This window comes from Poecilia mexicana, unplaced genomic scaffold (assembly GCF_051168715.1).
Source record: "Poecilia mexicana isolate PSO_F unplaced genomic scaffold, ASM5116871v1 scaffold_23, whole genome shotgun sequence".
Lineage (NCBI taxonomy): Eukaryota > Metazoa > Chordata > Actinopteri > Cyprinodontiformes > Poeciliidae > Poecilia > Poecilia mexicana.
In genome coordinates, this window is record NW_028263392.1 from 2,817,110 (window position 1) to 2,832,186 (window position 15,077).

Below are 15,077 nucleotides of genomic sequence, written 5' to 3' on the forward strand. Positions count from 1 at the left end.
TGTTTTTTTTAGTTCACACTCAACTTGGCATAATTCCTTTGGAATTATCATTACCTTAAAAAACACAATATTTGCAGAATTTGTTGCAAAGTTAACCCTTGTTTGTGCGAGGACTGAGGAAAATTATACAGGTTTTACGGGTGTGGGGTCGGTTGGACCCCATTTCTAAACACAAGGGTTAAGCTTTGAAATTACTGCCATAAAATGAACGAACGGGTCTCAGACGGCCTGGAAATGCAAAAGATGACTAAAAATCCCTGAAACTTTTAAATTTGCTGCTGAAAAAAAGATAAGGTGGGATTTTAGTTCTTTCAGTCGAAGTTCCATATTTCTATAGATTTAATCAAAGATATAGCTGCATAAAGTCATTGGCTGTTTTCATTCTGTGGTCTTACAACTTCAAAGACTTTAATAAGGATTTCTACGAACCTTTTAAATAACAGCTGTTCATGTATTTATTGACATTGAATTGTTGAAATTTTCCAATGGAATTTATTTAGGGGTACACAGTATACGGAGTTGAATAAAAAATCACCCAGGTTTTGATACTTTTATTTGTAAAAATCTGCTGCAAACCATCTACCAGTGTCCCTCTGATCCCGAGTGCAAATGAGAAAGTTCTGGTGATAATTTAGAAAATCCTGCAAGACCCTGTATTTGTAATATATGCTATTATTTCTTTATAAAAGCGACACACACACAAAAAAACGAGACAATTTTATTTTTCTTGTCACATTTTTATTGTTCATCGTAATGAAACAGCATCACTGATACAAAAAAAAAAAAAAAACAATAATAATAAAACACTCTCTAAGTAAATTACAAATCTGAACGTTTAGCCTGATCCGCAGGGAGTAAAGACACTGGGAACAGCAAAAACATTGAGCCAGTGCTTCTCCGTGCCTGAGGGTCCATAGAAAACTAAGGCCCAGGTGGTTTGGTTCACCCTTCTTTCGAATCGGCATTTGCTGGTGTCTGCTTTAGGAAAAGCACAAGGAGGCCGTTTGTCTGTGCCAGCACAAAATGCGTCTGTCTGTACAGCATAGGCTGAGGTAAAATTCTTCGACGCTGTACGCAAACATGTGGGGGACAAATGAATCCAGACCGAGGACCTGAGACACTTAGAGGGTCAATGTGTAGTGTGGGTAGTTATACTTCTTCGTAAGACGACCCAACCTGAAGAGGCGATGAATCTCTTACATTTAACTGAGGTCAAAAAACATTTGTAAAATCAATACTGAACATTCATGGCACTTCTTCAATAACAAAGGCATCTTTGCTTTATCAGGCTAAGAAATGCTTTGATTCAAGTAAAGTTATACAAAATGAAACTTCACCAAAGATGTTTCTAGGACAGCATTGATACACATTGCAAGCCTCTGTAAGATAGGACCTTCAGCTTTGAACGATTGTCGCGGTACAGTGGGGAGTTGAAATATTGTTGTGCATTTTTGTTATCCTGAGGCAAAAAGAAATTATTGTCTTGCTTTCATGATTTAGCTTTACTGAACCCAGAGCATAACTGAACTGTACTGCCTTAATTCTGATTTGTGTTTCGGGAAAATAATGCTATTGTGATCCAATAGATGTAAGGCATTCTGATCCGGAAAGGTCACGCTAAAACATGAAAAATATGTGTGTAAGGAGAAAACATTCTACAAATGTACACGCATCGCATAGAGAGAGAGAGAGAGAGAGAGAGAGAGAGAGAAAGCAAGCTACTGTCATACAGCAAGAGAAAAAAAAAGGTCTAACACTCATCCACATTTATATAATATATATATATATATATATACTAAAAACAAAACAATTGATTGTAAAAGGCTTCTCAAGTACAACCCCCCACAACCCACTCAACGATGAATGTCGGTGTACCATGTCGGTGTACCATAAAATAAAGATTATTTACACAGCATGTACAATTGTCCAAAAAAAGACCACGTTTGTAATTCAAAACATGCACATAATACACTATTTCATTTGAAATATCTATTTGCTTCACGTACGTAGATCCACAAAGGATCTATAAATGTCCACTTTGGCAGGGGTATGTTCGGGTATGTTAACATAACGGCACAATTATTGAAGGTGGAATCAGACGAATCTGAGATTCTCATGTCGTCACCAGCTACTTTACAAAAGGCACGTGTTTTAAATCCCAAAAATGTAAAGAAAAAAAAAGTATCCGAAAGGCACAATTTAGGTCTCCATTTTAAAATGTAGGTGATAGGCATTTAAGGCAGCTGTAACAACGAATTGCTGAATAGTAACGGACTTTAGCTTAGCGACTGAACAGTGTTAGCCAAACAGTGAGTGTTCCAGGTACGTTTTAACATGTCACTTCTCTTGAAATATCACAGTTTAAAGAACAGCTACTTTGTGTTTCCGAGAAATAAAAACTATATGTTGCTCAATTTGTAGCAAAAAATTAAGGCAGAAAGACAAAAATGTCTTATATTTATGAGCTAGATATACAGCTAGCAGCCAGAGATGGTTAAGCTAGCATAGCTGAAATGGAAAAATCCTTTAGAAAAAATGTGATATTAAGTGTTAGCACTTTGGGGAAACGGATATTTATTACTTTAGAAATGTATAACATTCATTTTAAATTTCTAACCACCCCAAACATTTTTTGTTGTAAAATTGTAAATTTGAGAGTTTGAATTTGAGAATATAAAATAGTTTTGTGTATAAACAGCTAGTTGATTTCTTGCCAAGGATCAGCAAGTAGCTGTAACATTAACTTCATATGCAGCATTTTCTTAAGAGAGCTTTTCTTAGCTACATAAATGACTTTCCAGATTTATAAAATATGAATATAAAATTAAATTAGCAATAGCCCTATATCTGTGTATTGGCTTTAAATTTGCACTAATAAAGAATTAGGAAACATAGCATGGATGATGTGCAGCATCCAGCTGATGGCTATTCATGATACCACGGCTAAAATGGGAAGATGTTTTAATTTGACATTTGTGTTTGCCCACTTTTGTCCAAATTATTGATAACTGGTAATTATTGGGGGCTTTAAAACTAAATGCTTTGGGACAGCTGATGTTATTTGTAGCTTTTGATAATGATGAAAAAGACAATTGCAAATCAAGTTACTCCTTAAAAACGGATTAAGTACAAAAGCGTTACAAAGACATTTATCAAACACCTACTGATTAGCATAGCACTTACTTTGACTATAACAGACTGTAACAGACATTATTACTATGTTGAAATCCTTCACTACTTTCTCTAAAAGTTGTAGTTCATTGGTTTGACTTTGAAATAGTTAAATCTGAAGTGTGAAATAAAAAAAATGTAAGAAGTAATTTTTTTGAGTAAAGACCTTCACATACATCTGATCTGCCCCTATTTGTTCAGTTTTCCTCTCAGTTGAACCACAATATTCTGTTGATGTTCAGCTACCACCTCAAATCTGAGGCTAGAAAAATATGTTTCTCCAGTTCTTCCAAGTTGGAAAAAACCCTAACTGGACCACATGTTGAAACTGTAATTACATCAGTCACCAACTTCAAACCAATGTGGCCACCTCACACGTATAACGGATACCTAGCTAAAGTAATGAGCTGTTCCTCGTCTCTGACATCATTTCCAAATCTGAGCTGCAATTTCTAGAAAAGTCAGCCGGGCTCCAGCCTAATATCAGCAGGTGGCTGCAAACTTAGCTACAAATGTAGCATTCACATGATAAATGTTTGAACTAAGAGTTAAGAGTTACGATACAAATACATAACAAGAGATGTTACGGATATTTAGTGAAACTATTTCAGCTTTCGCTGATGAAACTCTAGTTACCTCTGGATGTTTCAGCTAACTCTGTGTAAAAGCAACACAAGTGATTCTCCGTCCAGCAGTCTAGTCCTACTTTATGTCTGATAGGTTATTCCAGTAGGCATGCTGCTTGAAATGACCCTTCGTCTTCGCGTAACCTGAACAACAGAGAACTCTATGATATGTACAATGCTACTTAATGAAGTAGCTACAGGTGATTATGTACATCCGTCTCCTCCATGTTCAGAGTTCTGTATGACAGTAATACTGAAAAGCACCTTCTTGTACGCAGCTGGCCAAGACGATCGTCCTGACGAACGCAGACTTTGGCAAGGTTTCAGATTTTTTTTTTTTTTTTTTTTAATAAATTTAAGTGGGGGGGAGATTATTTTTCCGCTTAACCGTCTTTGTTGATTAATTTCATGGACAGTAGCTTAAAGAAATACATGTTTTGATATGTGTGCATATATTTGATATGAGTGGGGGTGTCTACTGCATCTCCACATAAAGTGAAAAGTATCTGAAGTGCTTGTTTTTCATGGGTGACGACACACTCCATTTGTAAATGTAGCTTAATTTTAGAAGAAGGAGGAAAACGGCGGGAAACGGCATCACCTGTTCCAGCCCTGCGGTCCAATCACAATGCTGTTCTTCAAGTGAAAGATTTGCTCAGTATCTTCACAGCTGGAAGTACGATATCGTCATCGCAACGATGATTCCAGACTGCCTGTAACGGCGTATTACGTCAAAGTCTGAAGTTGTTACATTCTAACGTACAAAAGAAAAAAAAAAAAAAAGTCCTCCAAATGATGTTCTGAGGATGCAGCATATCCGGTCGATGCACTGAAGATTTTCTGAATAATTCAATCGAGGGAAGTGATGAAGATCGTGGTGTGGATGGAAAAGGGATGACTGCTGCTTTCTTAAATATAAATCCGAAAGTGAGGAGGAGGGGTCTTTAATGGGCGTGGCTGGTGCCGGGTGGGTGATGGATCCAGTCGAGAACGATCAGCGACAAGCTGCCAATCATGAAGACCACCCCCACGGCCAGGAAGACCGCCGCCTGGAGAGAGAGACGGGAACAAGAAGGGATTCTGGGTAAGAAAGCAATAAACTGGGGTCGCCTGGAGATGTATTCCCTGCCTATCAGTCAACTCAAGTTTGTTAGTTTAGCACATTCAGCAACAAGGCAGTTGCTTTACGCCATAAAAACATCATAAAGTCATCAATTATGAAACAAGCAATAAACATTACATTTTGTCAAATGAAATCATCAAAATCATCAAGCATGAAGCATATTGACCAAAGTTCCAGTTATTATGAATCAATGGTAACTCTACATTTGGGTTGTTTCTGGAGGTTTGTTCCAGATTTGTGGTGCGTGGAAGCTGAATGCTGCTTCTCCATGTTTGGTTCTGGTTCTGGCGATGCAGAGCAGAACCAGAACCTGAGAGGTCTTGAAGGTTGATTCTGTTCTGGTAATCAATGCGACTAAAGATAAAAATTTCTCTAGATCTCGCTGCGACCTTAGTCTTTGAGTCCTGGAGATGTTCTTCAGGTGATAGAAGGCCCAGTTTGTTACTGTCTTTATGTGGCTCTGAAGGTTCAGGTCTGAGTCAATCACTGCTTCCAGATTTCAGGCCTGATCTCTAGTTTCTATCTGAAATAACTCTCTCCTCTTTAGGTCCAAAGACAAAGACTTCAGCCTTGGTGGAGAAAGACAGAGAGCTTAGAAGAGCAGTATAAACCTAATGGCAGTGCACACTTACCGAAATCTTCTGCCAGGAGTTGTATGGTAACGACTTAACCAGGCGGAGGTAGAAGGCAGCAGGAAGGATGAAGATGAGCATTGTAGCTGCAGAAGCACCTGCAAACAGAGGAGAAGAAGGGCTCATTAAAGCACGCAATACCCGGTTGCACTCAACAGGTTGCAATTTATGGTAAGTGAGGACTAGAATTTTCTTCATATTGTACACTGATAATACATAGTTTACTACTTAATTGTAGGTTAGGTTGCAGTAGTTTTCCCGTTGCTTCAGCAGATATCTCTTTACTTCCTAACTGCCTGCCCTCCTACAGAATGTGCCCTATTAGATATTGAGTGAGCAAGCAGAAAAGCTGACAAAATGCTCCTCCTGCCAAGCTAAAACTGCACCGAGGACAGTCATGACTCGCAGAGCGAGACCCTTGACGATTTAGGTTGCGGTTCTTCCTGCTGTAAGCAAAAAAAAGAAAAAAAGTAGGGCACTTCTAAACTTCTCTTTGAGTGCAGGAGGTTTAAATGACTCGATTATTTTTAGCATTGAGGTGTTGACCGTCTGCCGTTGGTAGCTTCATGTGTCCACCCGACTGATAAGACTAATAAAAGAAACTGTGAGTCAGGGCTTACCGATGAAGCCAAAGATGTCCCTGATTGTGGGAACGAAGATGACCAGCATGTTGTTGAAGGCCAGGATGAGTGCGGCGATCACCAGGTGGCGAGTCCAGCTGAAGTCACGGCCCTTGAAGAGCAACGTGGTGATGGAGGAGCGGATCTGAGAGGAAACAAGTCAGAGTGTTTAGGGGTTGCACTTTATTGCCACATCTAGAACTGTACAGATCCATCTGACATAAAGGAGGCTTCACAAACACAAACGAGAATTTTAATGTGTTTTAGGGTGCGTTCACACTGCAAGCTATAACACTCAATTCCAATATTTTGTGATTTTATTTTCAGAATTAAATGCCACTTTTATGAGATCTCCTGTGTGAACCCGAAACAACCTAAAAATGTCCCGCATGTGCAGTAGAGGACACAGTAATGTCACATGTAGCGAACACGCTCAGTGTTTGCAGAAGTAAATATGGACAGTAATGGTGGACTGTATCTTGTGATTTTAAAGTTGTTGTCAAACCAGAACCAGCATGTTAACAATTATCGTCCCCCATGGTTGTTGTTTTTCTTCCTGAATGCTGAATAGAGACATTTGTCGAGTGTCAGTGACAAACAGGTCGGATGAATGCTACCTGTACGTACAAACACAAGGTCACATTTGAAAAGATCGAATGCGTGTTGGACTGAGGACCACATAGCCAAGCGGTTGGCGTTGCATTTGTGGAATATTCAATCTGTGTTGTTCAGACTTTCATCAAAAGATCAGATGAAGGTCACACAAGGGCAAAAGATTCAGATTTTGGTCACTTCAGGCTGCAGTGAACGTAGCTTGCATCCCAACTCTTCAAACTTTTTCACATAAGATCTGCAAACCTTGCCGTCTTTAATGAAAGGTTTATGTGATAGACCAACACGGTGCCTCATAAGTAGCATGCATCTATATTTAGGCCCCCCTTCTGCCAGCCTTGTGACTTTCTTCCTTCAAAATAGACATTAGAATAATGTTCCCTTTCTCAGACTTGGTGTCTATGGGTATGTTCCTGAACTGGGTGTGTTTGTTTAAGAAAAGACGGGAGGTAAAGTAGCAGATCCCAGCTAAGACACCTTTTTGCTGGTTAAGCCTCCTCACTGGGGGAAAGGTTGTGGGGATCAGGAGAAGCCCGAGGCACCGTGGATTGGTGGGTCACGGGGGGAAAGGTAGAAAGGAAGTGGTGTTTTAGGCTGGGGATTATCTCCCGCGGCGCAATGGGGCTAAGAGGTTGCATCAGCCACCAGTGAGAAAAGGGCGGGCTAAAAATGCAGGGAGGGAGGGACGGCAGGAGTTGCTGTTGGCAATTTTCATTCTTACTCATCGTTCTGCTTTACCTTTCTCACCCAAGTGTGTCGCTTTAAAACAACTGAGCAGTCATGACTTGCACATCTCAAGGAGGCCAGGTCGTATCAAATCTTCCCCAGTGCTGGCAAAGCTCAAGTCTTTTAAGCCTGGGTTAGAGAAGAGGTTTATTTATGCTTCACTGCTAGGTACAAATTCTAATTATCTTGATTTTCTATGCTGCCAGATTGAACCAAGGCGCCACTGAGATGCTTACACCATTAGATCCACTGCCAAGAAATTGTCTCCATTTGTTCCAAAACTCATATCATGCCATAAATCTAAGATCTTCATCAGCCTTCCTTCCTCCCTCTCTCCTTCCCAGAGGTTTGTGCATAACTTGGTCGTCCTGGAAAAGTCGAGCCTGCATGCTGCTTTTCTCTCCATGGTACCAAACCATTCAGCACAGGCCTGCTACCTGGCACGAAGCCTTTGGAGTTCACCGTGTGATATTTACACACTCTGCTCCTTAGTATTTACTTGTAGAGCCAAACTGAGCAGGATACATCTGGCTTTGGCCTGTTGGAAACAAACCAAAGACAAGGTGTCTGCTGTATGCGCCTGCCGACAGGGTCGTATTTTCACTCCACACCCAAGTAAAGTGAAACACAAACTACACACACTGAGGCTGATGTAAGATCTGAACCATATTTCTGCTTTGTGCTTCGCTAAGGTAAACATGTGGCTCGACTGTCGGCGCACAAGGCAAGTGAGAATGGAAAGTATCGGCAGCAATGGTAAAAAGTCCCTCACGAGTAAAAATACTCAACAGGAAAGTCACCTCAAAGGGTTTGTGGGCTAAGGAAGCACTGAAGCATCAACGGAAACTAGACACCCAAACAAGAACCTTCTGAAAAAGAGCAGTCCCCTTTTTCAACCAAAACAAACAGAACTCAATGGGTAGAATGGTGAGCCCTCTAGTGGCGACACTGGCTCACTACAGGACCAACTAACTAATATTAAAGATTTAATATTTAGAAAACAGATTTTTTTTTACAGAATTTAAAAAAAATAAACATTAAATCGTCAAATGGGAGAGTAATGTAGTTTTTGATAAGTAAATAAATAGATTTTTTTAAAGTGAAATTCAAATGTATGTTTATTTGTTATATTGCAAAGTCATTTTATTCAGTGCCTTAGAAATCCAAGAATGAATTACATGTTTTATTTTAATCAACTAGTACAGTTCTACACAGTTTACATCTTTATTTGAATGTTTCAATAGCTGAGTATTAAATTTCATATTAATGCGTTTGATACCATCTTTTCCATGCAGTTTGAAATTTATTTGTAAACTAAATGCATTTTAATGTTCAAATTCTTGTTCATTTATGTTATAGCTATTTTTTCAATTTGCTAAAACTGCAATCTATAATTCTATTTTATTTGAGCTAATTTTCCTTTTTTTTTTTTGGTAAGTTTTACCAAGGTAGAAATTAATTTTAACCATGATTTACTTTGTTCTGATTAAACGTTTGAATTATATTTTAGATTTTCTAATAAGACATTTTTTTCTGTATGTTTTAGATTTGTTAATGTAATTTTTTTTCTGTAATTTTCACGTTTCAACATTTTTCTACATCTCTATCTCATGTTTCCACATTTAGATGTTGCCATTTGTATTGTAGCTGCCTTACTAAAACAACTATTTTAATGTCTACGATGGTAAGATGGCGGTGGCCTTCACCCGTGGCCTGGTTGGCCTGAGAACTGGGACATGTCTGCCTCCACATAAAGCCCTTTCATTATGTACCGGATCCCAGGAAAAGCCCTGTGTGATCCGGGCGCCGTTAGCGTCTGCCCTTCATGTGACCGCTCACCCCAGCACACACGTGAGCTTTCAGGTTGCACACACATCTACATGCGTTATCTTCACTCACATCTACTGCGTTGCCATGGGAGCCGAGGACAGTCGGCAGACAAAGCTAACGTTAATCTCTCGCTGAAGGTCGTCGGCGTTTTCCTTCAAAAAACCTGCCAGGTGGATTCAGGAGGCCGGACGGAAACTTGGCAGAACAACGGTGAGACAAAGCAGTTCTTTGGGTTCAATGCTGCACATTCGTCTTTATCAGTCTCCCCACTGTGCAGCAGCAGCGGTTTAATTAACAGAATGAATAGTTATGGTGAGTTAATGAAACATTCCTAACTCTGCACACCTGCGACTCTCTAATAAGAATGCCAAGTGGAGTACTGCGCTCCCTCAGCTCTAAGCTGGCTCATTTATTTGCATGCTGACAGCGACAGGTTCTTCGTTAGAACTAATTTATGTGAAAAGCCAATGACTCATGTATTTTACAGCTGTAGTTGTATACAGGTTAAAACCAGTTTTGAAAGCACTCACAAAGATTTTAATGAGATTTTGATGATGTTTTTGATGAAACCTGCATTTATGCATTCCAACTGTGCTTCTTATTAAACTTTTATGTTCTTATCACATTTCTACTTACTTGTGATTATATAATCCTTAACGTGAAGATAAAACTTTTACCTGAAAGTAATTTCCATAGTTTTTTTTTATAGAACAATGTAGCATCAAGAAGAAACTTAAGATTTTTTTCTTTCTTTTGCTTGTTTTCTACAATGAGCAATTTTAAAAACAGTATCACCTTAAGCTCAGTTATTATTATTATTATTTTTTTTTAAAGGGGTAGTTGATACCTTACTTCCTTAGCATGAAGATGAAACTAACTGATTTATATTTTTTTATATATTAAATGCTTCCCTTTTGTCCAGAAGCCAATTTTTTACAAGCACTACAAAAATTCCAAAAGCCAAATATTTTTAATTTTAACTAAAGCTAGAACTAGCTAGCTTTAATTTATTTTGATTATTTTCATGCTAAAACAAAGTAGGTATTAAGACAAATGTTGTTGTTTCAAAGAGGCTTAACTCATAGTTGGCATTTCTTTATATAAATGACTGGCTAGTATTTAATTAGATCAAAACACATAATTACAGATAATAGCTAGCTAAAAACTACAAGCAACATTCAACTGCCAAAACTAGCTAGCTAACTATGTCTAGGAAAATGATGTTCTTCCTCCTTGACTTCAAAGTTACTTCTTTTATCAAAAACATAAAGATGGGTTAGCTTTAGTTTGAGCTAAGTTAAGGTTTTAAAATTTTTAATTGGTAAGCACAAATAGCTTAGTTATGTGGTACACAGTTACTGGAAGGTAACATTTAGGCTAAATATTACATGTATTTTAGCTATAGCTAAAACTAGCATGCTTCTACTATTTAAAGGTAAAGAAACATTACTATTGCTAAATATTTCATTCTTGCCGTAAAATAGAAATGATTTTACAATTATTTTTGTTTAAAATAAAACACTGTTGAGTTGAAGATACGTTAGCTAGTGTGTGGCACATTCTGTTAAACAATTTATTAGCTACTCTCAGTTCTGTTAAAATGCGTAACAGCTAGTTAAAAAGTTACATGTAGTAACCAGCTTAATTACAGCTTTCAACTGCAGCCAAAAGTCGCATTCCGGGTCAATTTCCTTTCACTATAATCGTGTTTCGACTAAGATGTTCTTTTAAAGCCAAGCCTGTGTCCTCATAAGCCATTTCACCCACCTCAAAACACCCAGAAGCTGATTTCCCAACATTACTAACACATTTCGAGGAACGGACACCCTAGTGCGGCGGATTGTAAGACAAGATATGTCGAGGAATGTACTATCCTCCCCCTGCCCGCTTGTCCTCGGTTCCCTGCCTCTGATATCTCGCAGGAGGTCAGGGTGAGGGTTTTTCCACTGCTCAGTTAGGGTGGGAAACATGGAGTCCTCCCACACCTTGCTTTAGGAAAAACAGCTAAACAAAGCAAAAGAAAACACCCAAACATCAGCTAGATTACTAAATGGTAAAGCTGATATAGAGTTCAAGTCCTACTGTTGTATTAAAATAATGAAACAACACTTTTTATAAAGCAGCAGTGTACAGCATACAGTTACCATGAAAAAAGTAAATGTGCTGCCTCTTAGTGGCAGCCATGTGTAATTACAACTTCAGTACAAGCACATAATGTTTCAACATTATCTCAAGTGTGTGTGTGTGTGTGTGTGTGTGTGTGTGCATGTGTTGGCGTGTGTTCTGGAGCCTAAAGGAGGCAGGAAACTTCCACTGACCAGTGGGCCCTGTTTTTTTTTGTTCTCTTGGTGTCAGATAAGGGGCAGTCTAAAATTATCCTGTGACCATATATGGAAATGGTAGGAAGAAGGGCACATGTGTGAATGAATATGAGTAAGACGATAAGGTTTGGCGGCCGCACGTCATGTGACCCAATATGAGCAGACATTGAGAAAAAACACTAGCCGGCACAGTGTGTGGTGCGGAAATCTTTGACATGACGTTAAATGCGTGTTAGTGCAATAATGAGGTGTGGGTTTTTACAACCATAGGCTGTGTGCTTGGGTTCCTGAATGACGACAGGAAGAGTTTCAACCGAACAACATGTTCTACTCATTTGCCCAGAGTGGCAGCGGAAAAAAACCAGTCCATCCAGAAAATGACAAAAAAAAAAAAAAAAAAAAAAAAAACAGAACGAACACAAACGGACTCTGTAAGGAGAACCACACACACACACACACACACACACACACACACACACACACACACACACACACACACACACACACACACACACACACATACCATAGCATTTAACATTTAAAAGGGCGGTGTGTGTTTACGTGTGCTTAAGTGCTCTGACGTAAATCAAACTGTTACTCTTTCAAATGAAAGTGGAACCGACTGAAATCCCATGTTGTGCCGCACTGCAATAAGGGGTGGTGCTCTATTTAAAAGAGTTCTCATTAAATAAATAATAATAAAAAGAAGACGTAGCGAGCAGAACAGACACAGCGCTGCTGTGTTCAAAGTGTGGCGTACTCACAGGGAAAAGCACGATGGGGACAGTGAGCGTGACGGCGGTGAGGACAGCCAGGCGCACCAGGAGCAGCATGGTGTCAAACTTGTAAACTTTGGTAAAGGTGTGCAGCAACTCGGCCTCCACAAAGTCTGCAACAGACGTGGAACAGAGCAGTCATGTCACACTTAAAGCAATCCCAAAAGCTAGCAGTTAGCTTTAGCTGGAGAGACTTAAATTTACCTGCAGACTTTAGCTCAAGCTAGCACGCTAACTGTTTGGATAAAGTGCTTATAAAAAGTATTTCCTCACAGATTGATTGTTTTCTGTCACTCTTAAAATGTCAAGTCAATTTTGACTATAAACTAAGGAAATAAAAAAAACTTTTAATTTATGATTTCATTTATTAAAATAACTTACAATATCCATCTTATGTAGCTCACTGCCCTTACCATAAAAGGTGAGGTAGCCAAACAGAGCCGACAGCATGTACATGATGAGCATGGCCAGGATGGACAGGTTGGAGACCCTCTGCATTTTTTTCCGGCTGCGACTACAAACACAGAAAACAAATAATTATCCAATGCCAGAAGGCAGCTAAATGTTTTCCTTTTTTTTTTTTTTTTTTTAAAAGCGGACGATAGTTCTCAATATAAAAGAAAATGCGCTTACTCTTTTAGCTCGCTGTAGATAGGCAGCACCTCAGGATGGCAGACAAATGCAAAGGCCAGGATGGGGACAGTGTACGCAGTCTGTGGGTCAAAACAAAACAAAACAAAAAAAAACCGAAGGATGAGCTTTACAATCAAAACAAATGCTAACAAACAAGTTTTCACTTTTAAACCATCAAAAATTAGAACCCGAGTTCTATATTCATGGAAAATATTATAAATAAATGCATAGTATGCTCCAAGAACAAAAAAAAATTCTATGCACATGAATGTTTAGATTTAAAACTTTGCTTAGTTAGTCCTGGCCACCCTACCTGAAACATGGAGGTGTATAGCAATGGTCTAGTTTAAGTCCAGACCTATTTCCAATTGAGATTTTGTAGTAAGATGTAAACGGTATTCTCTCCATCTAATCTGAGTGAGCTTGAGTCAGGGTTGGTCTGGACACAAATTCAAACATTTATTAATTGTGATTATTGCATTAAAATATCCAATAAAATGCAGTAAAATTTGTTCTATGTAGCAAAACGTGGAAAATATACTAAAACAGACAACACCCACTCAGTGCTTCCTAAGTCACGCTGGTTCCCTGCACAAAGAGTAGAGACAGCTTTTTCTTTTTTTGGCTGGCTCAATTCTGATCGGATGCCATGTGAGTTATGCGTTCAGGTCAAAGGTGAAAAAGGCTGCTTCTCCTAAAATACTTAGAAAGAATCTAAGATTTCTACTTGTGTAGGAACCCGGACAGTAAAAACTGCAAACCTTTGTGAATCAGAGGTGACTCACCTTAAGTCCACACAAAGCCAAAATCTTATCATGATTTATGATTATAAGAGCCCAGGCATGAATCTATAAGCACACGATAGTCCAAGACACGCCTCAAATAACCCCGCCTTTCCCAAACATGTCTCTGCAAACTCCTGGAATCCGGCCTTTATTAGAAGTAGGCCCAGCGGAAAAGAACACTCTTGGCCCTCCTTCGCCCCCTACCTGAGAGTTGAAGACGAAGTATTTGGGCCTGCACATCTCCTCGTCGTCGGGGTGAGGCTCGAAGTGGACGCTCGTGGTGTGGTGGTCACCCTGGTTGCTGGTGACCACTGGGGAGACGTTGGCCCGCGAGAAGTCCAACTGCGACATGTTGTGTCGTAGCGCGTACAGCCTGGAAATGTCGCTGTCGTTCGTACTGAGGTTGGACGAGTACATGAAAGGGAGAGGGCAGGGCAGCTGGGTCTTCTTGTAGATAATCTAGGAGAAGTAAAAAAAAAAACTGGGCTTTACCAAACAAGTTTGGTTGGTAGTTCTGACTGATATAAAAACAGCTTAGTTTGATTCAAGTAACACAGTAAGAAAAAATACTGTATATAAAAACCTTGTTTCAACTGTGTAGACACATTATTTGTCCCATAACATTATCTGTTCATATCACAAATAAAAATAGTTACAAAAAAGAACATGTATTACTGTGTAACACTAATTAGTAAACTAATCATCTTGCTAACTAAGTTAGCAATGTTGTTTTTTGGCAACTAGAGGGCACAGGAAACAATGAAACAATCACTCAGTGTGCTTGAACAAGCATGCTAGGTAGCAGCTGCAAGCTAACATGCTAGAAAATTTACATTTCCAAAAGTTAAATGACTTTTTGGTTCTTTTTTCATGTTATATAATAGCAAACTTTAGCTTTTTCTCTGAAGTCAAAGACTAAATGAAAATAAACTGCTTGTTGATCCGTGAAGATACACCTAGCTTATGCTAGCTTAACTGTTAACTTAATTTTGAAAGCACAATTAAACTCCATTTTATTCACATTCATTTTTTTTAAAATAAGCTTTAGTTCAGGTGACTCAATCTTACTACAATTCACTTGACTGAATTTGCTGTAAGTTTAGTCCCTGGGAATGCATTTTACTCTATTATCATCCAAAATTATTTCTCATTTTCCAATTTCTTCCAGATTACTGCGGAAAGTTGAGAGTTACTGTTACTGTGTTTCTTTTCATTTACTTGC

At 38.9% G+C, this 15,077-nt stretch overlaps 2 protein-coding genes across 4 annotated transcripts in view; one reads left to right on the forward strand and one right to left on the reverse strand.

The window, feature by feature from the left end:
• LOC106931789 (uncharacterized) overlaps nt 1-9,965 on the forward strand; it is a 70,912-nt gene extending 60,947 nt beyond the window's left edge. Inside the window, exons 8-10 of the mRNA XM_088003120.1 lie at nt 5,468-5,723; nt 9,137-9,373; nt 9,478-9,965. Coding sequence (XP_087859246.1) covers nt 5,468-5,590 — 123 coding nt within the window. The 3' untranslated portion in view covers nt 5,591-5,723; nt 9,137-9,373; nt 9,478-9,965. The remainder of the gene's footprint in view (nt 1-5,467; nt 5,724-9,136; nt 9,374-9,477) is intronic.
• slc38a4 (solute carrier family 38 member 4) overlaps nt 717-15,077 on the reverse strand; it is a 31,565-nt gene continuing 17,204 nt past the window's right edge. For all 3 annotated transcript variants that reach the window (XM_015010133.2, XM_015010132.2, XM_088003112.1), the window contains exons 10-16: nt 14,060-14,314; nt 13,071-13,150; nt 12,851-12,951; nt 12,426-12,550; nt 6,173-6,317; nt 5,553-5,650; nt 717-4,846 (exon numbers count right to left, since the gene is read on the reverse strand). In XM_015010133.2, the coding sequence (XP_014865619.2) occupies nt 4,742-4,846; nt 5,553-5,650; nt 6,173-6,317; nt 12,426-12,550; nt 12,851-12,951; nt 13,071-13,150; nt 14,060-14,314 (909 nt within the window). In that variant the 3' untranslated portion in view covers nt 717-4,741. The remainder of the gene's footprint in view (nt 4,847-5,552; nt 5,651-6,172; nt 6,318-12,425; nt 12,551-12,850; nt 12,952-13,070; nt 13,151-14,059; nt 14,315-15,077) is intronic.